Source organism: Cervus canadensis, chromosome 18 (assembly GCF_019320065.1).
Source record: "Cervus canadensis isolate Bull #8, Minnesota chromosome 18, ASM1932006v1, whole genome shotgun sequence".
Lineage (NCBI taxonomy): Eukaryota > Metazoa > Chordata > Mammalia > Artiodactyla > Cervidae > Cervus > Cervus canadensis.
The window spans coordinates 54,433,501-54,456,492 of record NC_057403.1 but is presented as its reverse complement, the minus strand read 5'-3'; the positions used below and the strand labels follow the sequence as shown (position 1 = coordinate 54,456,492).

The 22,992-nt window shown below is 52.8% G+C and overlaps 2 protein-coding genes across 18 annotated transcripts in view; one reads left to right on the top strand and one right to left on the bottom strand.

Moving 5' to 3' along the window:
- ATP2C2 (ATPase secretory pathway Ca2+ transporting 2) overlaps positions 1-15,788 on the top strand; it is a 74,860-nt gene extending 59,072 nt beyond the window's left edge. The window contains exons 16-27 of one of the 2 annotated variants that reach the window (XM_043435705.1): positions 1,479-1,580; positions 3,375-3,531; positions 4,977-5,147; positions 6,436-6,533; positions 6,639-6,689; positions 7,993-8,159; positions 8,581-8,649; positions 8,724-8,840; positions 9,922-10,069; positions 13,395-13,493; positions 13,580-13,721; positions 15,396-15,788. In XM_043435705.1, the coding sequence (XP_043291640.1) occupies positions 1,479-1,580; positions 3,375-3,531; positions 4,977-5,147; positions 6,436-6,533; positions 6,639-6,689; positions 7,993-8,159; positions 8,581-8,649; positions 8,724-8,840; positions 9,922-10,069; positions 13,395-13,493; positions 13,580-13,721; positions 15,396-15,514 (1,440 nt within the window). In that variant the 3' untranslated portion in view covers positions 15,515-15,788. Of the gene's footprint in view, positions 1-1,478; positions 1,581-3,374; positions 3,532-4,976; positions 5,148-6,435; positions 6,534-6,638; positions 6,690-7,992; positions 8,160-8,580; positions 8,650-8,723; positions 8,841-9,921; positions 10,070-13,394; positions 13,494-13,579; positions 14,069-15,395 lie in introns of those variants that run through there. The other variant, XM_043435704.1, reaches the window with a different exon arrangement.
- MEAK7 (MTOR associated protein, eak-7 homolog) overlaps positions 11,581-22,992 on the bottom strand; it is a 28,569-nt gene continuing 17,157 nt past the window's right edge. For 4 of the 16 annotated variants that reach the window (XM_043435707.1, XM_043435706.1, XM_043435708.1 and 1 more), the window contains exons 7-8: positions 22,558-22,737; positions 20,552-22,072 (exon numbers count right to left, since the gene is read on the bottom strand). In XM_043435707.1, the coding sequence (XP_043291642.1) occupies positions 21,962-22,072; positions 22,558-22,737 (291 nt within the window). In that variant the 3' untranslated portion in view covers positions 20,552-21,961. Of the gene's footprint in view, positions 12,470-12,624; positions 13,108-13,444; positions 13,709-14,130; positions 14,332-15,631; positions 15,743-16,552; positions 16,750-17,536; positions 18,098-20,551; positions 22,073-22,557; positions 22,738-22,992 lie in introns of those variants that run through there. The other 12 variants (XR_006263312.1, XR_006263310.1, XR_006263308.1 and 9 more) reach the window with 12 other exon arrangements.

Below are 22,992 nucleotides of genomic sequence, written 5' to 3'. Positions count from 1 at the left end.
GGAAAAACCATAGCTTTGACTAGATGGACCTTTGTCAGCAAAGTAATGTCTCTGCTTTTTAATATGCTGTCTAGGTTGATCATAACTTTTCTTCCAAGGAGCGTCTTTTAATTTCATGGCTGCAGTCATCATCTGCAGTGATTTTGGAGCCCCCAAAAATAAAGTCTCTCACTGTTTCCATTGTTTCCCCATCTATTTGCCATGAAGTGATAGGACCATATGCCATGATCGTAATTTTTTGAATGTTGAGCTTTAAGCCAACTTTTTCACTTTCTTCTTTCACTTTCATCAAGAGGCTCTTTAGCTCTTCTTCCCTTTCTGCCGTAAGGGTGGTGTCATCTGCATATCTGAGGTTATTGATATTTCTCCCAGAAATCTTGATCCCAGCTTATGTTTCATCCAGCCCAGCATTTCTCATGATGTGCTCTGCATATAAGTTAGATAAGCACCCTCTTAGGAGCCTTTTTAGGTGTTTTTTCCCTAATCACTCCCTCCATAAGATTTTTTTTTTTTTTTAACATGGACCATTTTTGAAGTCTTCATTGAATTTGCTACAATATTGCTTCTGTTTTATGTTTTGGTTTTTTGGCCTCGAGGTATGTGAGTTCTTGGCTCCCCCATCAGAGGTGGAACCCACACCCCCTTCTTTGAAAGGTGAAGTCGTAACCACTGAGCCACCGGGGAGGTTCCCGCCACCCTTCCCCGGTGGCTCAGACAGTAAAGAGTCTGCCTGCAGCGTGGGAGACCCGGGTTCCATCCCTGGGTCAGGAAGAGCCCCTGGAGGAGGGCAGGGCAGCCCACTCCAGTACTCTTGGCTGGAGAACCCCATGGACAGAGGAGCCTGGCGGGCTGCGGTCCATGGGGTTGCAAAGAGTCGGACACGATTGAATGGCTAACACAGGCAGGTGTAGAGGTATTTAATATCACAGATGTACTATATGTCTGTTCCTATACTGTATGTGTTTTCTTCTGTGCTTTATACATAAAAGGACTAGGTTTTCTCACCCCCTAAGGACCCATTTTCACCCCTTGAGTGGGCAGTGGGATGCATTACGGTTGGTTTACATCTGGGGAAGTGGAGGCTCAGATCTGTCCAGGAACTGGCCTGAAAGGCATCGAAGATCGATTGAATGTCAGGCCTGGCAGGGACCCCCGGGGTGACCACCAGCACCCACTCCCAGAGGCTCCTTCTGCCACCTCTTCAAGTCTGAAACATTCCTCCTGGCAGAAACCCCACAGGTTCCAGCCATGAGCACACCATCCAGCTCTGCCCCTGGGACGAAAGAGAGATTTTTTTTCCCTGGTGGGATGTTTGAAAGCAAATGACCTTTCAGCAAATGGCCTTTCTCTGAGAGCTAAATGCTTGGATTTCTCATCTGCCCGAGGTGGTTTGAATAATGAATAATTTAAATGGACCGAGCTTTGCATAGAGATTGGTTTAGGATGACTCACCAAAAACATCCCATTTATTACCCCAGATGGACTTAGGAGATATTAAAGATTCATACGTACGAAAGAAAGAGATCCCATTCAGTTCGGAGCAGAAGTGGATGGCAGTTCAATGCAGCTCCAAGAATGAGGTGAGGTTGCCTCTCTGCCCCCTTCCAGCCCCTCCCCCCACCCCAGCAAAGCAAAATGCAGAGGCCAGGAGATGAGTTTCAAGTTCCCAGCTGCTTCTATGACATCCAAAGATGTGAAAATACAGTTGGTGGTGATGAAAGCTCTGATTATCTTGGGGCTGCTTTTGAGATTGTCATCTGAATCTTTGGTCTTCAACGTGGGGTCCCAGGCCAGCAGCAGCATCTCCTTGGAATTTGTTCGAAATGCAGATCCTCAGGCTGTACCCCAGAGTCACTGAATGAGATATTCCAGGGGTGGAATCCAGTCGTCTGTGTTTGCTGGGGATTCTGATGCAAGTTCTCGTATGAAACTCAGTGGCCTGCAGTACAGTGACTGAGTAATTACTGCCACAGTGACTAAAGGTTCCTACTGATGACGCTGACCCCGTTGCTAACTTGGGATCCTTTAGTCACATTCCTGTCGTGCTGGGTTCTTTACACATAAGAGCTCATGTAACTGTTGCAATAGGGGAATGATCCTTGGTCCTTAAGGGGGATCCGGGATGCACCCCCTAGTGTCCACCATAGACAGATGACCTCACACGTATGTGCACATGTATATTCTAAGCCACCAAGGGGAATATGTACCAACCTCTTACCAGCTATCCCTGGGTGGGACAGCCCACCCTATCTTCCCCCTCTTCTTTTTAAAAAAAATTTTCTGTGGCTTTTCAGATCTTCTACTGAAAGAAAAAACTTTTCTTTCTCTTTAAAAAGATTTTTATTGCCTTCCACCTTTTTCTCCAAACTTTCTGGTCTTGCTGGAACCTGTCACGTCTTGTCTATGCTGAGATTTTCCGTCTCATTCACAGTGGCGGACAGCTCGGCCAGCTTTTCCCAAGTCTTTGCCATGAGTGGACGGGTATAATACAGATTCCTGGTGCTTAAGAGATGTTCTGGGCTTTTTTCAATGTTGTAATACCTTCAAATCTTATTGTCCCCCAAAGGCAATGATAATATATTTTCATTGAAAAAAAAATGACAGAAATGTGACTTAAAATGTGGAACCTTCTGATAATCCTGCCCCTTTTCTCTCTCTGCCCACCCCCCATTCCCACTATGCCCCTCAGCAGCAGTCAGAGATAGAGCCTTTCAGAGTCTACAGGTGCAGGTAGCAACACGTGGGGTGGTAGTTTCTAAAGAAGGGCATGCTGTGTATAGTGTGTGTGATTTGTTCTTTTCCCTTAAATGATGTCTTGGACAGCTTTCCGTATCAGTGCATACAAGTTCCTTCACTGTCTACCATGAGCTAGTGGGCGCTGTGCTAGGGCTGGGGGTCATACTGACAAGGCACCTGCCGCCTGGAGCTTACAGCCTAGGGAGACGGAGCTTAAGAGATACAGCAGAAAAGGTCAGCTGCTCGTTTGGGTTCATCCTCATAAGCCAAGTTCATGGTGGCTCCCTCGCTCGGAAGTCTCTCTGAATTGGACACCTAGGAGTCAGTCACACATGTAAAAGCTGGGATATGACCAGTTCATGAAACACGTGGATGCTCTGAGCAACATTGACCAGGAGCCCTGATGCAGGGGGCGGCTGTCCGGGTCACAGGTCAGTCCTCTCTGGGCTGCGTGTGGTTCCATCACGTGGATTTCCTGTAACTTCTCTTTCCAGTGGGGTCATTTATCCCAGACCATCATCGTTAACTGAAACAGATCAATGACCCCACTGTGAACACCTCTGAGTGGATGAGGTAATGGTCACCAGGAGCTGAAGCAGGCAGTGACCGCTGATGTTTTTCCCTCTGTATTTTCCAAGGAGCGGGAAGATATGTACTTCATGAAGGGGGCTTTTGAGGAGGTGATTCGTTACTGCACCACGTACAACCACGGGGGCATCCCCCTGCCGCTGACGCCCCAGCAGCGAGCCTTCTGCCAGCAGGAGGAGAAGAAGATGGGATCCCTGGGCCTGCGAGGTCAGTGGCTGTGTTCCCAGCCCCACGCTGTCTGCACATGACACTGACTTCTCGAGTGTAGTAATGCAGGGCCCCTGGTCAACACAGTAATGATCAGAGGGGCATCAGGTGGGGTGCTGATGGGGGCAGAGCCAGGGTGAGCCCTCCTGGGCAGATGAAACGTAGGCTGCCCCCCACATCCTAGCCGCCAGATGACACCCGTTAACCCAGATGTACCTCATGTGTGCAAGGAGAGGTCCTGTTTTCTAAGACACATGAATGGGCCGCCCCAGAAACGTTGATTTTCCTGATTGGTCATCTTGCTCATGGCTTGCTGTCAGGAAAAGCCAAGGTTCTTGTAAGTGAACAGACATTTCATTTCTTGGCCATTTCCAGCTTGCTGCACCAGAGCCAACGCCTTCCCTGATGGGCTGAACATTAAACCTTTCACTTCCTGCTGTCATGTGCCAGCCTGCCTGTTATCAGAGAAAGTGTCTAAAACACTCTGGAACATGTGCACTCCCTCAGGGGAAACTGAGCAGCATTGGCTTGCTATATTGGTTTCAACTGCCTTAGTTTTTCCTTGCAGGGGGCAGGAATTATAAATTGCTAGTAGCTCGCTGACAAGTGTTGAAGGTGAGGATATGGCAGATCGCTGGGACAGAGCTTAGCAGGGCAGGTAGGAAGGGAGGCATGGCACCCGAATCACACGCCCCCTGCATCTGGCACATGCCCCCTGCATCTCCAGCACACGCCCCCTACATCCCCTGCACATGCCCCCAGCATCACTGGCACACACCCCCAGCATCACTGGTACACGCCCACCTGCATCTCCAGCACACCCCCGCTACATCCCCCGCACATGCCCCCAGCATCACTGGTACACGCCCATCAGCATCTCCCCCACAGTTTGATGACCGAGGGGGTTACAGTTGAAACTTCTTGGCCACAGCCCCCGTCCAGTATCAGTAAGGTGACTCAGTAAGGTCAGTTCTCACCACACCCTCCTCAGAGCATCGCTCCCGAGCCGGGCCTGGCTTCGGTGCTGCTGAACCACGGTCTTCTCGCCTGTCTTCCTCCTGCACACTTTTCGCGACCTTGGTAGCTGCCACCACAAGTCTGCCGGCAGTGACCGAGAAGGGCAGAGCAATGAGAGACAGCAGGCTCTCGGAAACGTCCCGTGTGTCAGCCCACAGATGTTCTGGCCGCCCCCCTTGGGCTGGGGCTGGGACAACACTGCCGGTGGACAGGGTCCCCTTGCTCATGGGGCACGTTGTCGCTGGCCCTGCTCTCCATCATGGCTGAGCCGTCAAGAGCCGCTGCCCTGCATGGGCCTGAGGACTACTGGGAATATCTTCCCTTCCTGCTGTGGCCCAGGAACTTAGCGCCCCAGCCCCTCGCGGATGGGGTGGGGCCGGGGCCGACTGGGGATCAAAATCTCCTGAACCTTCCTGTTGTGTCCACAGTGCTAGCCCTGGCCTCCGGGCCTGAGCTGGGGAAGCTGACATTTCTGGGTCTCATCGGAATCATCGACCCTCCCAGGGCTGGCGTGAAGGAAGCGGTCCAGGTTCTCTCGGAGTCGGGCTTGTCCGTGAAAATGATAACGGGAGATGCTCTGGAGACGGCCTTGGCAATAGGTACCCGGGGGGAGAAGGGGAGGGTACGGGTGACCCGTACTGCTGCTGCTGCTGCTAAGTCACTTCAGTTGTGTCCGACTCTGTGCGACCCCATAGACGGCAGCCCACCACGCTCTGCCGTCCCTGGGATTCTCCAGGCAAGAACACTGGAGTGGGTTGCCATTTCCTTCTCCAATGCATGAAAGTGAAAACTGAAAGTGAAGTCGCTTAGTCGTGTCTGACTCTCTGCGATCCCATGGACTGCAGCCCATGAGGCTCCTCCATCCATGGGATTTTCGAGGCAAGAGTACTGGAGTGGGGTGCCATTGCCTTCTCCGGTACGGGTCACTGCCACTGCTTACGCCTGAGGGTCCTGGTCAGCAGAGTTCATGCCCACCTTCCACGTGCTAAGGAGAGATTTCTGAGGTTCAAGGACCCACATCCCACCGCCCGAGTGGGTGTTTGTCCCTCAAATGTTGGCAGGTTCTCCCAAAGAGGGAAAGACCCCGTGCGTCCTGAGAAGCTTGTGTGTGCTCGGGCTGTCCGTCCACCCACGATGACGCATCTGCACGGGCCGCATCGCTGCCAGCGCACACCCAGTCTGCCCTGTGCCCTTAGCAAACCCGTGAGCCACTCTGACCCTCAGGCTCTGCCTCGGCAGAGGACCACCCCCTCCTCCTCCTATGTGTCTGTTACTGCTGCGCGGGGTGTCACACCTTGGTTCTCTTCCCCCTCTTGTCTTGAGGCAGCCTCACACTGGGGGAAGATCCCAGACTCTGGAATCAGACAGAAAGAACCACGGCAGGTCCAGTCTTAGCACGTCCCTGCCCTGTGACCTTGGGAAGACCACCTCCCTCTCAGTTTCCTCATCTCTAAAGTGGGGATCATAAGGCCTTTGTTGCCAGTTTGTTCTGAGGATGGAATTAAGGTCACATGCCATAGCGGGCGGGCTCCCCAGGTGGCACCAGGGGTAGAGAATCAGCCTGCAGTGCAGGGATGCAAGAGACGCAGGTTCGATCCCTGGGTCGGGAACATCCCCTGGAGAAGGGAATGGCAACCCACTCCGGTATTCCTGCCTGGAAAATCCCATGGACAGAGCCTGGCGGGCTGCAGTCCACGGGGCCGCAGGGTCGGACACGACTGAGCACACACACCACAGCAGGTGCTCTCCAGATGGAGCGGCGGTGGTTTTGTCCTTGTTTCTCCCAGTGGCCGAGGCAGGGCCCGATGTCAGGCAGGTGCAGTGAGGGCCGAGGGCAGGGACCATGGTCTCAGGCCCTCAGAAGGGACTGTCCCCTCCCCACTCCAGGAAGGAACATCAGTCTGTGCAACGGGAAGCTGAGCGCCATGTCTGGGGAAGAGGTGGAAAATGCCGAGCAGAGCGAGCTGGCCGAGCGCGTCGGGAAGGTGGGGTCCCCCCGGGGCTCGCCAGCGGGGTGCGGGGCGCGGGGCTGCCACGTCCTCAGTGCTGACACTCTGTCCCCCCCCCCCCCGCCCCGTCTCCGGCTCCAGGTGTCTGTCTTCTATAGGACCAGCCCAAAGCACAAACTCAAAATCATCAAGGTCAGTCGTGTGCCTCTTCTGGTCCCTTGGGGCACAACTCGCGAGGGTGGCAGCTCTGCTCACGGGTGGCCCAGCGGGGGCCCCAGGGCAGCTGCCCCGGCCCTGGGGAGAGAACTGGGGGGGCCCCGTGCCGCATCCACCAAAGGCAGGGAGTGGGAACGGGGTGGTGCAAAGGGAGGAACGCAGCGGCCAGCCTTGGCTAGCTGCTGCTGCTTGGCGTATCCCTGTATTGGTGTATTAACTCCAGGCCTTAGTTTCCTCATCTGTAAACTGGGGAGAATGTGAGCTATGCCAGCGAATTCACAGGCAGGGGAGGAGAGGGTGAAACGAAGCCGGGCCCAGGAAGCCTTTGGCAGCTGCCTGGCGCGCAGCGGTGCCCAGGAGAGAGCTGGTGCGACGGTGCATCATAAACAAGAAGGCTAGAGTGAGACTCCTGCAGATGCCTGCTTTTCCTGCACACGGATGCTTTGAAAAGTTGCTCTTTAATGCTTATGTTTTTCTCTTTTGTGTTACTTGGGGTGTTTTTAGTTCTACAGAGTGAATCTCTGTGCCAGTCATTCTTCAAAGAAAATATTAATACCTATTGAGCATGACATGGATTCACGGGGGCAAGCTGATTATTCTTTGTTGATGGTTGTCAACTGAAAGAAAACAAAAAAGCACCCTCTGAGTTTCGAGTTAAGTTTTACTTGAGGCAGAATGAGGACGATAGCCCAGAGACAGCATCTCGGGTAGCGCTGAGGAACCACCCCAAAGCGGGGAGGACAGATGGAGGGACTCTGTGACACCAGAGATGCGACTCTGGTGACGGGCTGACAAGCACACGTTTTAGCGGGGGCTTGCTGCTAGTCACGAGGAGCAGATGGCTCTGTTGATGACTTTTTAGCGCTTTTCTGGATATGAAAGGATGTAAGAATCGAGGCTGTTAACATCCGCTCCTGAAAATAGCTAGCCTGTTCTGTGGGTTTCTCCCTCATTCCCCATCTCCACCCTGAGCAGCTTTCGGGAGGTGTGGAAGGTCAGCGGCTGCAGTGGCCAGTGACTTCATCCTTGTAGAAGCAGGTGGCCAGACGGTTTTTGTTGTTGGCACTGTCCCCTCTGTGGTCTTAGTTTAGGGCTCACCACAGCCCTGAAAAGGAGGGGCTGTGATCCCACTTTGCAGATGGAAAAGCTGAGGCTGAGAGGGTCACAGCTCGCCTGGTGCCCCGGCTGTGGTGCGGTGGGAGACCAGGAGCAACAGGGAAAAAGGGTCTGGAAGGCAGGTGCTCAGGCTGCAGGCCCCCTGGGGCTCCTCTTTCCGAAGGCTCTGCAGGAGACGGGGGCAATCGTGGCCATGACTGGGGATGGGGTGAACGACGCGGTCGCCCTGAAGTCAGCAGACATCGGCATCGCCATGGGGCAGACGGGGACAGACGTCAGCAAGGAGGCCGCCAGCATGATCCTGGTGGACGACGACTTCTCGGCCGTCATGTAAGCCGCCCTTCAGGTGGCTCCTTAGTCACAGAAATGCCTGGGGCGGAGGCCCCCTGCTCTGCTGTGGCAGATGTACACAGTGTCCCCAGGCCCACCCACCACGGAAAGCAGGGTCAGGGGCCCCTTCTCCTTGGTGAACACTTTGGGAGTCTTGGGTGAGGGCTGGGGTCCTGGGGCTCAGACAAGAGAATAATCTATGTGCAGTCTTCAGACAGAAGGGTGATTGTGGCTCGGGGACCTGTCCCCAGGGGCTGGTGACACCTGTTAGGACATCCCCCTCCTCTACTATTCCCGAGAATGCCAGCAAGGAGAAATGTTACCACTCGTGACACCATCACTTCCTTTAGCAACTGACGGAGCTGGCTGACTCTTCCCACCCTGCTGTCTTTCTCAGTAAACGCTTTCTCCTCTTTTGCAGGAATGCAGTGGAGGAAGGCAAGGGGATTTTTCATAACATCAAGAACTTTGTCCGCTTTCAGCTGAGCACGTAAGTCCAGGCCGGCACCCCCTACCGGCCGGGTCCGGGAGCAGCTGGTGACCGGCTGTGTGTGTGCCCTGCAGGAGTATCTCGGCCTTGAGCCTCATCACGCTGTCCACCGTGTGCAACCTGCCCAACCCCCTCAACGCCATGCAGATCCTGTGGATCAACATCATCATGGATGGGCCGCCGGCGCAGAGGTGAGGCAGCGGGCTGGCGGGGACATGCAGGGGGACATGACGAGCACGGGAGGAGGCATCCGGTGGGCTGGCCGGGCGATGGCAAACTCTCTGCCTCAAAGGCTCTCCCTGGGCTACCTGCATTCTGGTCACTGCCTCCAAGAAGTCCTCCCTGATTACTCTAGCAGCAGCCTCCTCCCTCCCAGCCACCTTACCCTGCTTTATTTTTGCCTAGAGGGGAAACTGTTTCATTGTTTATCTGATCATAATCCATCTCCACTCTAGGATGCAGCTTTGTGGGGGAAAGCTTTGTCCCCTGCAGGGTCCTCGGCTCTGCAGTGGTGCTTGGCACACAGCAGGCGCTTAGGGAATTAGTGGCTGGATGAGTGAGGAGGGGATGTGAGGCCAGCAGAGGGACACAGGAGGCAGGATGGGCTCTGGGGGCGGGGAGGACCATGTGAGCACGCGAGGGGCGTGCCTGTGTCTGAGCACAGGGGAGGTGGGGCCGCTGAAGTGTTACTATTACTGATCTAATCATTGCCAGTGACAGCTTCATTCCCTCCACGGCCAGCCAGAGGCTGACCTCTTCTCCATGCTCTTCCTGGGAACGGGGTGTGCGCACAGATGGACCGCAGCTGTACCTGCCTAAGAGGGGTCTCCCCCAGTGTGCTACCTCCTCGGTGTCCCCACACCACCCTGCTGGCTGATCCTATTTCAGAGCTGGCTGAAGGCAGACCGCATTTCTCCAGGCCAACTGGGATGAGGCCAGGCCCAAGCTGGGGTGGAAGGGTCCCCCAGGTGATGGGTGGCCAGGCACTGTTCAGGATCATTAGGTCGGCCGAGGGCAGGCTTTTCTGTGGCCCCGCAGGTGGAGGACCTGCAGGGCTGTCCGTGGGGTCCAGGCCGTGGGGGGTACCCGGGAAGGAGCCGAGGGGAGCTGGGCGATGAGGGAGGGGGCCAGATGACCTTGGAGGCGCTGCCCACGCCTGTCCAGGCCTTCCACCTGGACCCTGGAGCATCACTTCAGCGTGACCTTGTGCGTTCGACCTCTACACGTCTTTTCAGTGGTTTATCTCAAAGCGTCCGGTTTTGTCCCGAGCAGCCTGGGTGTGGAGCCAGTGGACAAGGACACACTCCGGCAGCCGCCGCGGAACGTCAAGGACCAGATCCTGAGCCGAGCCCTTGTCCTGCGGATCCTCCTCTCGGCCACCGCCATCATCAGCGGGACCCTCTTCATCTTCTGGAAGGAGGTGAGGGCGTCCTCGCGGGCTCGGCCAGCCGGGCAGTGCGGTCCGCCCCCGGGGCTCAGGGTCCTTGGGGTGTGGGGGAGGGGCAGCAGGCGGTGGGCGGAGGCGGATGGGCCGCGGGGTCGCACCGCCAGAGAAAGGATGGGACCTGGTGCCTCTCCTGCTTGCTGTTACCCCCGGGAAACAACCTCAGCTCTGAGAGAAGGTCCTGTTTTAGTCCCAAGAGGTGGCTATTTGGGAGACCTTACCTCTTTTAAGAACTTTTATTTTATCTTGGAGGATAGCTGATTTACCATATTGTGTTAGTTTGAGGTGTACAGCAAACTGACCCAGTGATACTTACACTCATCCTTTTTCAGATTATTACTTAGTTTATTACAGGATATTGAGTAGAGTTCCCTGTGCTGTATACAGTAAGTCCTTGTATATAAATTCATCCCTGAGTCCCAGTTTATCCCTCCCCTCCATGTTTCCCCTTTGTTAACTATGAAGTTTCTTTTTGAAGTCGGTGAGGCTGTTTCTGTTCTGTAAAGAAGTTCATTTGAATCATTTTTTTTTTTTAGATTCCACATCCAGCAATATCATATTTGTCTTTCTCTGTCTGACTTAGTGTGATAATCTCCAGGTCCATCCATGTTGCTGCAAATGGCATTGTTTCACTCTTTATGGCTGAGTAATATTCCATTATATATAATATACACACACACCCCACATCTTTCTCCATTTCTCTGCCGATGGAGACTTAGGCTGCTTCCATGGCTTGGCTATTGTGACTAGTGCTGCTATGAACATCAGGGTGCGTGTATCTTTTCAAATTGTGATTTTCTCCAGATATATGCCCAGGAATGGGACTGCTAGATCTTAAGGTAATTCTATTTTTAGTTTTTTAAGGAACTTCCATACTGTTCTCCATAGTGGCTGCGCTAATTTACATTCCCATCAACAGTGTAAGAGGGTTGCCCTCCTCCATACCTTCTCCAGCGTTTATAGACTTCTTGATGATGGGCATTCTGACTGGTGGGAGCTGGTATCTGATTGTAGTTTTGATTTACATTTCTCTAATAATTAGCAATGTTGAGCATATTTTCATGTGCCTCTTGGCCATCTATCTGTACATCATCTTTGGAAAAATGTCTATTTTGTTATGTCCATTTTTTTATTGGGTTGTTTGTATATTTTGGAGATTGATCCCTTACTGGTTGCTTTAGTTGCAAATATTTTCTCCCATTCTGAGGGTTGTCTTTTCATTTGCTTATGACTTCCTTTGCTGTGCAAAAGTGTTTTCTTTTTTGAAATACAGAATCTTATTTAGAAACTAAAGTAGAAAAAAAAATCCTGTCAAGAAATACCAGGTAGAAAATGCAGGCTCCCAACAAAATGAAATTTTAGGGCAACAAAAGTCTAAAAGGCCACGAAAGAGAAATAGCACTACTGTGAATTGAACAATGGCTACTTATACTTTCTGGCACTGTTACGCGGAATCTGGATCTTTCTCTGCATTCCACACAGAGCATGTACTACGCAACAACTTTATTATGAAACAGCTGCTTGTTACCCACATTTTAGGACAAGCTGCCACTAGAAACAAATCAATACCAATACATCAGGGACCGAGCAATTTCAGTAGTGGGTGAGGTTGCAGAATTCTGCCAAACGAAGGAACAGAATAGGCTGTGAGCAAATCAAATGGGGGAGTTAAGAAAGAACATATTTTAAATGTTAATAATTAATTCAGACACTGTACTAAGTATTGTGCAAAAGAAAATTAACATGTCTATCTCCAAAGAGGTTAGTGCACTGGCAAAGGGTTCCGAGAACAGTGAAGGGCTGTGGACAGCACGTACCAAGAACACCCAGCCTTGGGGGAGTGGTGGTCTTCCTTGCTGACTCCCTTTTGCCAGAGGTCCAGAAAGAACTGCAGCACTGCCATCCTGCCCGCTGAGCCTCCACTGTAAGCGGCAAACTGTGAGGCAAGAAAGAGAGGAGTCCCCAAGGGGAGCAGAGAAACATGATCACTGTAAGCTTCTAAGACAGGAAGGTGGGCCATGACTCCCTCCCATTCAAATCCCAGAGATGGGGGCCAAGTCCCCAGAAGTAGCTGTTAAGACTTGAAAACTGGATACTCCTCATTGACTTAGAAATATCAAGGACAACCGGAAAAGTCCTCAGAGAAATGTTCTGTGAGGATCCAGCTCCGGGAAGTAGCACTGAAACATCCACTTTCCCGGGTGTAAGAGAGACATCTAGTGGGACGCTGCGGCACCGCGTGGGGAGCTCAGCTCGGAGCTCTGTGATGACCAAGACGGGCAGGATGCTGGCTCGGGAGGGAGGCAGCACGTGCATACTTCCGGCCGACTCACGGCGTGTGCAGCAGAAATCAACACGACACGGTACACAGTTATCCTCCAATTAAAAATACGTGGGGAAAAAATTCAAGCTCTTAGACTCAGGGTCTCAGGGCTTGAAAGCATACCCTCTGTTCATCCAGGCAATGATGCCTCTTGCATCGTCCTCTTGGTCAAGGACACTAAAATGGCTTTACAAAGCAACAAACTTACCTTTTGGACCAAGGTCCACTGGGCCTTTGAGGGTCAGCCAGCCCTGTGAGGCCTGGACCAGCAGGCCCCAAAGCTTCCAGGTTCAGGCCCTTCCTTCCCAGACACGATGTCAAGCACACAAAAACCCCTACCATGTTACATTTTGCACTCTGAAGTAAGTTTAAGGAGGTCCCACATGTTTATTTTTGTTTTTACTTTCATTACTTGAGGAGGATGATCAGAGAAGTGTTGCTGTGGTTTATGCCAGTGTTTTTCCTGTTCTCCTCTGAGATTTACAGTATCCAGTCTTACATTTAGGTCTTTAATCCATTTTGAGTTTATCTCTGTGTGTGGTGTTAGAGAATGTTCTGATTTCACTCTTTTACCTGTAGCAGTCCAGTCTGAAGAGATTCTTTTCTCCTCTGTAGGCAGGGGGTCTTTCCATGGGTCACCTTTCTGTGGCCCCGCAGGTTCAGGCACCCCTGTGCTGAGAGAGCCAGTGACCTAGGGAGAGAATCAGGCCGGCGTGTGAGCACCCGATCGCCTGTGTGCAGGAGAGGGGCTGGCCGGGGCGCTGGATCACCCCCATTTCTCAGCTTTTCTCGAACATGACCTCATCCCACTGCAAGAGGCGCGGCTTCGCTCCTTCCTGCATCCTGACCTCCGGAAAGTGGAGAGGCCCCACCTTTGTCTAGTCCAGGCACTCAGCCAGGCACAGGTTCTAACACAGTCCCGAGAGCGGGGTCCCCCATCTGCCCCGCACCTCCTCACCCCGCGCACTCATGTTCCAGATGCCTGAGGACAGGGCAAGCACCCCACGCACCACGACCATGGCCTTCACCTGCTTCGTGCTCTTCGACCTCTTCAACGCCTTGACCTGCCGCTCCCAGGTGAGCCCCCGGCAGGACGGGATGGCGGCCTCCCGGCCCGAGTGCTCCAGCGGCTCCTATGCGCTGACTGCTCTTCTCCCCCGCAGACCAAGCTGATCTTCGAGATCGGCTTCCTCCGGAACCGCACGTTCCTTTACTCCGTGCTCGGCTCCATCCTGGGCCAGCTGGCCGTCATCTACACGCCGCCCCTGCAGAGGGTCTTCCAGACGGAGAGCCTGGGGGCGCTCGGTGAGTGGGAGGGCTCACCGGGGGCCGTCCTCACTGCCTGCCCGGGGCGTGAAGTCCCCTCGAGGGGCCATCCTGTCCCCAGGGGACTGGGCTTGTGCCTGAACATGAGCACCGGGCGGGAAGGGGGGACGCAGTGCGGGTGTGGAGAAGGCGCGAGACTCAGGGGCTGGAGCCCCTGCTGGGAGTCAGGGGAGGGCAGAGGGGTCACAACACCCTGGCCACCCCCCTTCCATCCCGGGACAGGAGGCCCCAGGTGGGTGCGGTGAGGCCCCGGGGCAGCTGGATGGACCACGGTCTACGCTGGCTCAGCCTCTGACATGCTGCCTGGGCCTAGGAGTGTGTAAGCCCTAGGAGTGTATAAGCCCGCCAGGGGCTGTAACGGGGCCTGTGTGACAGGGACCCTGCTTACCTGGAGACCAGACTGGGCCGGCCGGCAGTTCCTGCTGAGAAGGCCACACGTAGAGACCACTGCGGCCCTCCAGGTCCCAAGCACACCCACCCTGGGCAGAGCCCCAGGCGTGCTCCCCAGCATCCTCCCCAGGCTTCCGGCAGCCCCGCCGTCTTTCTATGAAAGCTGTGCAGGGTAGCTGGGCCTCCTGTGCCTGAAACACTGACGGGAGGGAACAGAGAGGGAAGAAGTGGCCTGGAGAGCGGCAGTGAGCAGAGCCTGTGCGGGGAGGGCTCCGGGGTGACCACCAGCCCAGCTTTCCACTGGGGACCTCAGATCCCAGTGGGCAAGGGAGCTGGTGAGACTGCCGGCCCTGCCCAGGATCCGAAGACCACAAAACCATCGGTTGTGTCTGAGGTGGTGGAGACAAGGACGCTAAACACCTAGAGACTTTCAGCTTTTTCTTCCCCGAAATCTAAAAAGCAGGGTCTCTGAGAGTGCAGACAAAAGAAAGAAAAAACAAAACAAAACAGTGTTTTTACAGCTGTTTCCATCCACTGGGAATTCCATCAGCTCACCCCGTCTAAAGAAGTGCAAGGTCCGTGCCAGGCACCACGGCTGTCACGGATCCTCGACAACAGGGAGCCAAGCAGAGGCTCGGGGGGGAGTTTAGGGGCCAGGCCACCCGGATAAGTCAGGGTGGGGCTGGACTGGGAGCCACGGTCGGGGTGTCTGCCCCAGGAAGGCTCTCTTTACAGCCGAAGTTGGCCGGCCTGCTCCCCAGCCCCGTTGTTTAGTTGCTCAGTCGTGTCCGACTCTTTGCAACCCCGTGGACTGTAGCCCACCAGGCTCCTCTGTCTGTGGGATTTTTCCAGGCAGGAATATGGCAGTGGGTTGCCATTTCCTTCTCCAGGGGATCTTCCCGGCCCAGGAAGCAAACCCACATCTCCTGCACTGCAGGCAGATTCTTTACCACTGAGCCACCAGGGAAGTCTGGCTCTGAGCTGCCTGCACAGACCAGTAGGTCCTGGTGGAGCTGGCTCTGCAGTGTTCTGCATCCCGGGCTGGGGAGATCTCTGCCCGCTCAGGGGGCGTGGACAGTCTGGCCCTCAGCTCCTGGGTCCGGGCCCCTCACCTCTGTCTGCAACTGCCCCAAACGACAGGGGCGGAGGACAGAGCTCCGTGGCCACGCCGGGCACTGTGCCAGTGCTGGGCATCGAGGGACCAGGGACCAGAGGGTACGCCATGCACTCTCTGACCTTTTTCTCTTTTTTGTCTGTTGGCAGATTTATTGCTTTTAACCGGATTGGCCTCATCCGTGTTCATTTTGTCAGAGTTCTTCAAACTATGTGAAAAGTTCTGCTGCAAAGCCCAGAAAGCCCAGACCCCCCAGGAGGATGTATAGTGGACCCTGACCCGTGGAAAGGTCCCTAAATCTCTATTTTTATGTGACTGTGGCCCTCTGCCTGCCCCGTCCCGTCCGAGAGGTGTCTAAGGACACGACAGCATCGGGTCCGCTCACCTAGCTGTTCCTGGGGAGCCAGTGGGGAGCGCAGGCCCAGCCCTGAGTCCTCAGTCCCCGTGTGCATCCACTGTTCCATCCTGCCGGGCCCTGGGATGAACCGTGAGGAAGCTGCCAAGAAACACAGCACTATTTATTAAATCACAGTGATTTTTATTAACCACGTCTGGCTGCATATTTGTGCCATAGCTGGGTGCTGCGCAGCCCCTGGTAGGAGGGGAACACGGGGTGGGGGGCGGGGACAGAGGAGCAGGGGGCAGGATCTGGGCTTCTGGTCACTCTGCCCATCTCACCCACAAAATGGGGGCTTTGGGTATCTCTAAGGGTGATGCCAGGGGGCCCAACGATCATTCTGTTGGCTTTAATCTGTGCTTGCCTACAAGTGGCCAAGTGGGGAACACACAGCCTCATGTTCGTGACCCCAGAGCACGTGGTGAGAGCCAGTCATGGCCTGAGCGGCCTCAGCAAAGAGGGCCTGGGCTTCTGAAGCTGAGCAGGGTGTGGCCTCTCCCCTCCCAGAACCAGGACTCCCCACAGCCTGAGCCCCAAGACTGGTTTTGTTGGTGGTTGGTTTGTTTGTTTTTTTTTTTTGCCACACTGTGTGGCACGCCGGATCTTAGTTCCCTGAAAGGGATGGAACCCATGCCCACTGCAGTGGAAGCGCAAAGTCCCAACCACTGGACTGCCAGGCAAGTCCCCAAGACTGCTCTCAACACACGTCCACCCTTGCAGCTGAAAGATGGCAGAGAGGTCTGCAGCCAGGCAGAACCGACCACGGGGAACCAGAAACGGAACTCCACCTGCCACGCAATGCGGCCACAGCTATAACCTCCCCCTCCCTCAGGGCTTTCCAGAGAAATCAAACCATAGAAGGAGAGCAGAGAAAGAGAGAAGGACACTTGTGTTAAGTAATTAGCTCACCTCATCGTTGGGGCTGGCAAGACTGATGTCTTCAGGACAGGCCGGAGGCTTGGGCAGGAGTTGGCACTACCCTGTCCCTGACCACCAGTCTGGGGGCTAGGATTCCACTCTCACTGCCACAACCTGACCTCCATCGCTGGCTGGGTACCAAAACCCTGCTTCAAGCTGCTGCAGGCTGAGGTCACCTGAGGTCATTTCAAGTCAAGAATGAGAAGGAGGCATCATTATTAATAAAACTCAGAAAGGATTTTCTGACAACAAGAGACAAAAAGAAAGGTCTAGAAATCAGAAAAGTAGGGAAATTATCCTTATTTCCAGGTTTCCCATCACACTAGGTGCAATCAACACAGTGTACACTTTAAACTGGATAACCTTGTGTGTCAATTTTATCTCAGTAAAGCTGGAGGAAAAAAAGAGAAGTCACACAGCCAAAACATAATAGAAAGATGCTTAACAGTGCTGGGGGGAAATGTCAAAATATCTTTAAAAAAACAAAGCAAAAACAACCCTTTGAAAATTAAGGCAAAATATTTTTCTCAGACAAAAAAAAGATCCTAATAGCTGCAGGCCTGCAGAGAATTCATGGATAATCAGAAACAGTGCCCAGCAGTGGTTCTCGATGCGAGGTTCCCTACACCAGCCATGGCAGCATCACTTGGGAATTTATTAGTGATGTCAACTCTCAGATCCCTACCCAAAACTACTAAACTCAACTCTGGGGGTGGATTATATTCCCTCTTTTTATTACCTGCTGCTGCTGCTGCTGCTGCAAAGTCACTTCAGTCGTGTCTGACTCTGTGCGACCCCACAGATGGCAACTCACCAGGCTCCCCTGTCCCTGGGATTCTCCAGGCAAGAACACTGGAGTGGGTTGCCATTTCCCTCTCCAATGCATGAAAGTGAAAAGTGAAAGTGAAGTCACTCAGTCGTGTCCGACTCTTAGCGACCCCATGGACTGCAGCCCACCAGGCTCCTCCATCCATGGGATTTTCGAGGCAAGAGTACTGGAGTGGGGTGCCATTGCCTTCTCCCTTTTTATTAAAAAAGTATTCAAATATAAATGAAAGTTTTTTCAAAAGAAAGACTAGGAGTATGAACCCTAGATTTCATTCTGATTAACCCTATGGACAGAGGAGTCCATGGAGTCGCAGAGTTGGACACAACTGAGCGACTAACACACAACATACACACATACACACACACACACAACCCTTAATTAGTTGTGTGATCCTGGCCAAGTCACTTCATTACAGTACCTTAACTCTTAGTGACTTAGAAACTGATAAAATGATAAAATTTATCGTGTCTAATTGTATGCCTAGAATTATATCAAGTGGTACAAAGAAACAAAGAACTGTATATACCCGACCTGTTCTCCAGGCATCAGGATTGGGGTGTGGGGGCAGGAGGAAAGGCAGTATGGTTTCTGGAGATGTCAACTATTATAGAGAAGATAAACCCCCGATGGCTCGGCGGGTGGAGAATCCGCCTGCAGTGCAGGAGACACAGGAAACTCCGGTTCCATCCCTGGGTTGGGAAGATCCCCTGGAGAAGGAAATGGCAACCCATTCCAGTATTCTTGCATGGGAGAACTCCACGGACAAAGGAGCCTCGCAGGCTACAGTCCAATTGGTCACAAAAGAGTTGGACACAACTGAGCGACTAAGCACACACATAGAGAAGAAAGCCGTCACTTCATTCCATCATGAAGAAGTAACACATTAAGATCTGGGTATACATTTATATACCTTCCAGACATTTTACTATCTACATAAACATGTCTTTTTTAAAAAAATAAAATTTGGACTATTCTGTTAAAAAAAAAAAAAAGGCAGGGGGGACTCTAGGTGATTCTGATGTGGGCTCAAGGTCGAGAACCACTGGATAAAAGAACTCAGCAAGCTAACTGGGTACAAAACTATGTTGAGAGCCTCCCAGAATGCAGTCATTGGTTTGTGGAGGTGGGGGAGAGCCCACTCACAGAGCCAGCAATGACAACAAATTTATGTAGCAAACTTGGATGTTCCTGTTCTTCGAGGAAGAAGCAGCGTCAGCCAGTGTCAGTTCTGCCTACGTGCATCAGTATTTAGTGCCCTCCTGAAAATACTATCAAGATGTAGTATTCTGGCTGCGCCTCCTGGCATGTGGGATCTTACTTCCCCGACCAGGGATCAAACCTATGTTCCTGCAGGGGAACCACGGAGTCTTAACCACTGGACGTCCAGGAAAGTCCCCTATCAAACATTTTAGAAGTAGTCAAAGTGCTACCAAAGATCAGACAGAATCAAGCATTTGAAGGGGAAAAAAAAACAAGGTAGTAACAGAAATAGCTCTTATGTCTTTCTATCATAAAACTGAATCACTTCGCTGTATGTCTAAAACTAATGTAACACTCTAAATCAACTATAGTTCAATATAAAATTTAAAAAATGTTAAAGAGAATAAAAAATTTTAAAAAAGGAAATACATTTTGAATGGAGCAAAGATTTAGGAGAAGGACTAGAAAGCACAGCAGAAAAAAATGGTTTTTGAGTAGCAGGTACACAAAAACTAAATTTTAATACAGTTGTTGGTGACAACATGGCCAATGGGCACTCCGGGTCTCAAAAGTATAAACTGAGCTTGAAAGAGGTGTGTTGGTTTCTTAATATCTAAATAAAAAAGCATGTACCTTTTGATCCAGTAACTTGGCTTCTAAAGGTGCAGCCTCCAGATGGAACCAGAGACAGATGAGCATAAACGATGTTCACTCCAGCGGCGAATAGTTACAGACAGACCGTTCCCCAGCCAGGGATAGTTGAACGCCAGAAAGAATGGGGCATCCATCTCACAGGACGTCACACAGTTGGGGAGAACAAAGGGGTAGATACAGAACCATTTCTACCCAAAAAAAGGTGAGGGACAGACCAGGGTGTGTAACACTTCACCTCTAGGGAAGAAAAGGCTGGAGGGGCACAGGAGTTAGACTTAGCTTTCAAGTTACACCCTTTTGTATTTTGACCTTTTTTTCCATGTATGCATAAGCTAATCTTTTTAGTGGGTCCATCAACAGATGAATGGATAAAGAAGATGTGATGTGATATGTGTGTGTGTGTGTGTGTGTGCGCGCGCGTAATGGAATACTACTCAGCCATAAAAAAAAACCATAAAGTTCTGCCATTTGCAGCAACATGGATGGACTTACAGGGCATTGTGCTGAGTTGAAGTCAGAGAAAGATAAACACGGTCTGGTATCACTTATACATGAAATCTAAGAAATAAACTACTGAATCAAACAAAAAAGCAGCAGACTCACAAATACAGAGAAAAAACTAGGGGTTACCAGTGGAGAGGGGTGATAGAGGGGGGTGGGGGAAAATTATGGGGTTACAAAATCACGTATGAGAGACTTTTGAAAATTGTAAAGCAGTCGAGAATTTAAAGTAAACTTCCTTCAACAGAAAGAAAAAAATTTCCAAAAAATAACTATGGTGGGAAAAAAGATAACAGCAGCCATGCTTTGAAAAGTTGTTTTAAAAGTTATGCTGTTTAAAAGCCGTGTGTTAAAAAGTTAACACACAGCACTTTTCAGCCCTTCCTTCCAGCACCTTCACGGACCCTGATCCGTGTCCTGATAAGGGAGGGAGACCGCCTCCCTTACGACCCGAACTTTTAATCCCCCTTTTTATCAAAGAGCAAATTCCTCATGTGTTAAAACTAGCACTGCAGGTTTCCCAGGCCCAGGAGAAGTGTGGTTCCTCCGGTCACCAGTCAATGTGCTCAGGCCCTCAGCTCATGGGGGTCCCACGGCTGCCCCACGCCCACGTGCCCTCCACGAGGGCACACATCCCCCGGGTTACCAAGCACCTGGGCTGGGCACCTGCTTCCAACCTGTACCTGAGCTGTCCTGGGAAACCATCAGGCCCCTGGGCATGACCTGCACTCTTGTGAGAAGAGACACGAAGCAGAAAACAGGCCGCAGAAACACCTCCAGCCTCTCTGACAGCCACAGACAGTAAATGGTATTGAAGGGACCTTTTATTAGCAAGGTATTATTCCACTGCATTTTTATAAAAAGTCTGTAACAGACTGAAGACTCGGGGCCTAATTCTTCAGATCATGGTACGGATATCTGAGGATCGCAACATCCTGTGTCTGCCTCCCATCAGTTAGGCAGCCACAGAAGCACCTGAGAAGCTGTTAAAACTGGCCCTTTTATAAGGAAAGTCAGTCAGGACGGAGTGTGCGTGTCACCGTTGCGAGTGTGCATTTCCTTGTGAAGGCCCATGTGCAAGGCCTTCTGCTCAGGGCTCAGCAGCAGGTCTCATGAGCCTCCTGTAGAAAACGCAGAGCCCGCAAGTGCACACAGCTCGGTCACTATGGCTTAAAATCGGGGCCGACTCAAGAATAAGGCAGCATTTATTGTCAGATCTGCAGCAGGACAGCGTGGAGCAGGGAGGACAGGGGCAGAAGTCTTAGGGCCGGGCCTGCAACACCCCTGAGCTCGATGCTCAGCGTGTCAGGAGGTTCTCTGGGCCACCCCCAAGGGACGGGGCTAGACTGGACAGGGCCCAGCCCACTCACATCTCCGCTAGCATGGCAGGGTCACTGTTGATGGCAAGTCCACAGGCCAAGATAAACACCATCCCCTGGGGGGCAGCAAGAGGTGATGCTGGGAGGCCAGGAGCCCAGGCCGGTCCTGTCAAGGCACTCGCCCCCAGCTCCTGCAACAGGCCTGGATCAGCAGGACTCTCAGCCCTGAGTGTCCCCACGTCTACATCAGAAACAGGACCGCCACTCTGCTTCTCGGCTCACCTCCTGGTTTCCCATGTGCTCTAGAGCACAGACCCACTTAGAACAGCTGACAAAGGCTGACATCCAACCTCACTGAAGACCCAGGTCACTGTCACCTTCAAAATCTCCAGCTATACGCTGTTAGTATACTGCTAACGCTTTTTTTTTTTAGAAATACAGAAATTCCATATCAGAGGAAGCTACTCCCCAAAGCACGGGGATTCCCTTGACCAGAAGAAACGGCGCCTCAAGGCTCTTAACTGGGGGGCCTGAGCAGAGGCCCAGTGACCCCCAGTGAGTGGAAACACGCCCCCCCCACCACCACTACAAGAACTCCAGTCCCCAAAGATGCCAGTTCTGGCCAGTCTCAACATCTCAGCATCCTCTTTGGATTTCATCCCTAGGGAACAAGCCAAGTCTAAGGATCAGGTTGCTAGCTGTATGCTCGGGATTCTGGGGGGAGACACCCCCACCGATGGACATATGGCAACAGAGGAACTGTACTCTGTGCGGACTGGGCACCGCCAGGACATGAACCGCACGCTCTGGACCAAAGTCAGGCCTCCGCGGGATGTGGGAGGGTGGGCAGGCTGCGCTCCGGCTCCAGGGTGGCCGCGCCAGCGCACCAGCCCATCCTCACTGCTCATCGGGGACCTCCCGGAACCCTTCGCTGTGGCAGCCCCGCCCACTGACTTTCAGCAGGGCCCGGGCCTCAGGGTCGACGTCCAGAATGCTCCTGTTCCTGGCCTTGGGAAGAAGGAAGGAGGGGTGTGTTCAGTGACCAAAACCAGCCAGTGGTGTCCCACCGCTGGTACGTTTCTCAGAGTGGACTTGGGGCCCTACTGATGCCACAAGGGAAATGTGGGGGGCAGGGGCTCTAGCCCCACCCCCACTGTGTCCCCCCCCACTCTGGGAGGCCATCGCTGGGGGGTGATGCGGTGCAAGGAGGCCAACAACTCATCGTTGAACCCTGGATCCGGAAGGGACCCCAGACCCTCCTCAGCTTGCAAAGGAGCCCCCATCCATCTGGGACCCCACCTCCCTGGGGTGGTTCTTTTAGGACACCCCCCACAGATCCCAGACAGGACTCCCTGCCTGGCTGTGCACCCACGGGCATTCCTCTGGCCAGCGACGGCTGCTGGAAACAAGTCTGGGGAAAACCATCTCCAGGTGGAGGTGTGAAACGTGTGCAACAGATCAAGCTGAGAGGGGAGAAGCACTCCCACGCTCACCGGCTCTGCCTTTGGGGCGTCTCCCACCGCCCACACCTCCAACTTCTGGAACTGGAAGTCCTCCTGGGCCGACAGCTGAGGGCTGCCGTACGTGGTGCACGTGGGCTTGGCCTTGCTGTGTCCTTTCCCGAAATCGACATCGATCCACAGCCCAAAGTAACCGTGCTGTCCTCCCATGCCCTGCGGAGGGAGGCACATCACACCCCAAAGCCCACCCCAGCCCTCAGGCCACAAGGGCATGCAGGAAGTGAATGCAACTTTCTTCATTTTTTTTTCAAACTGTGAAATAATACAGATTGGTACAACTGAAGGATCCCACTGCAGGTGCCTAGAACACTCATCCAGGTGTTCTGAGTCCCACCCAGTGGCTCTTTCTCAAGGGGCTGCACTGGCAGGAAACACAAGTCAGGACCTCCCTGGTGGTCCAGAGGCTAA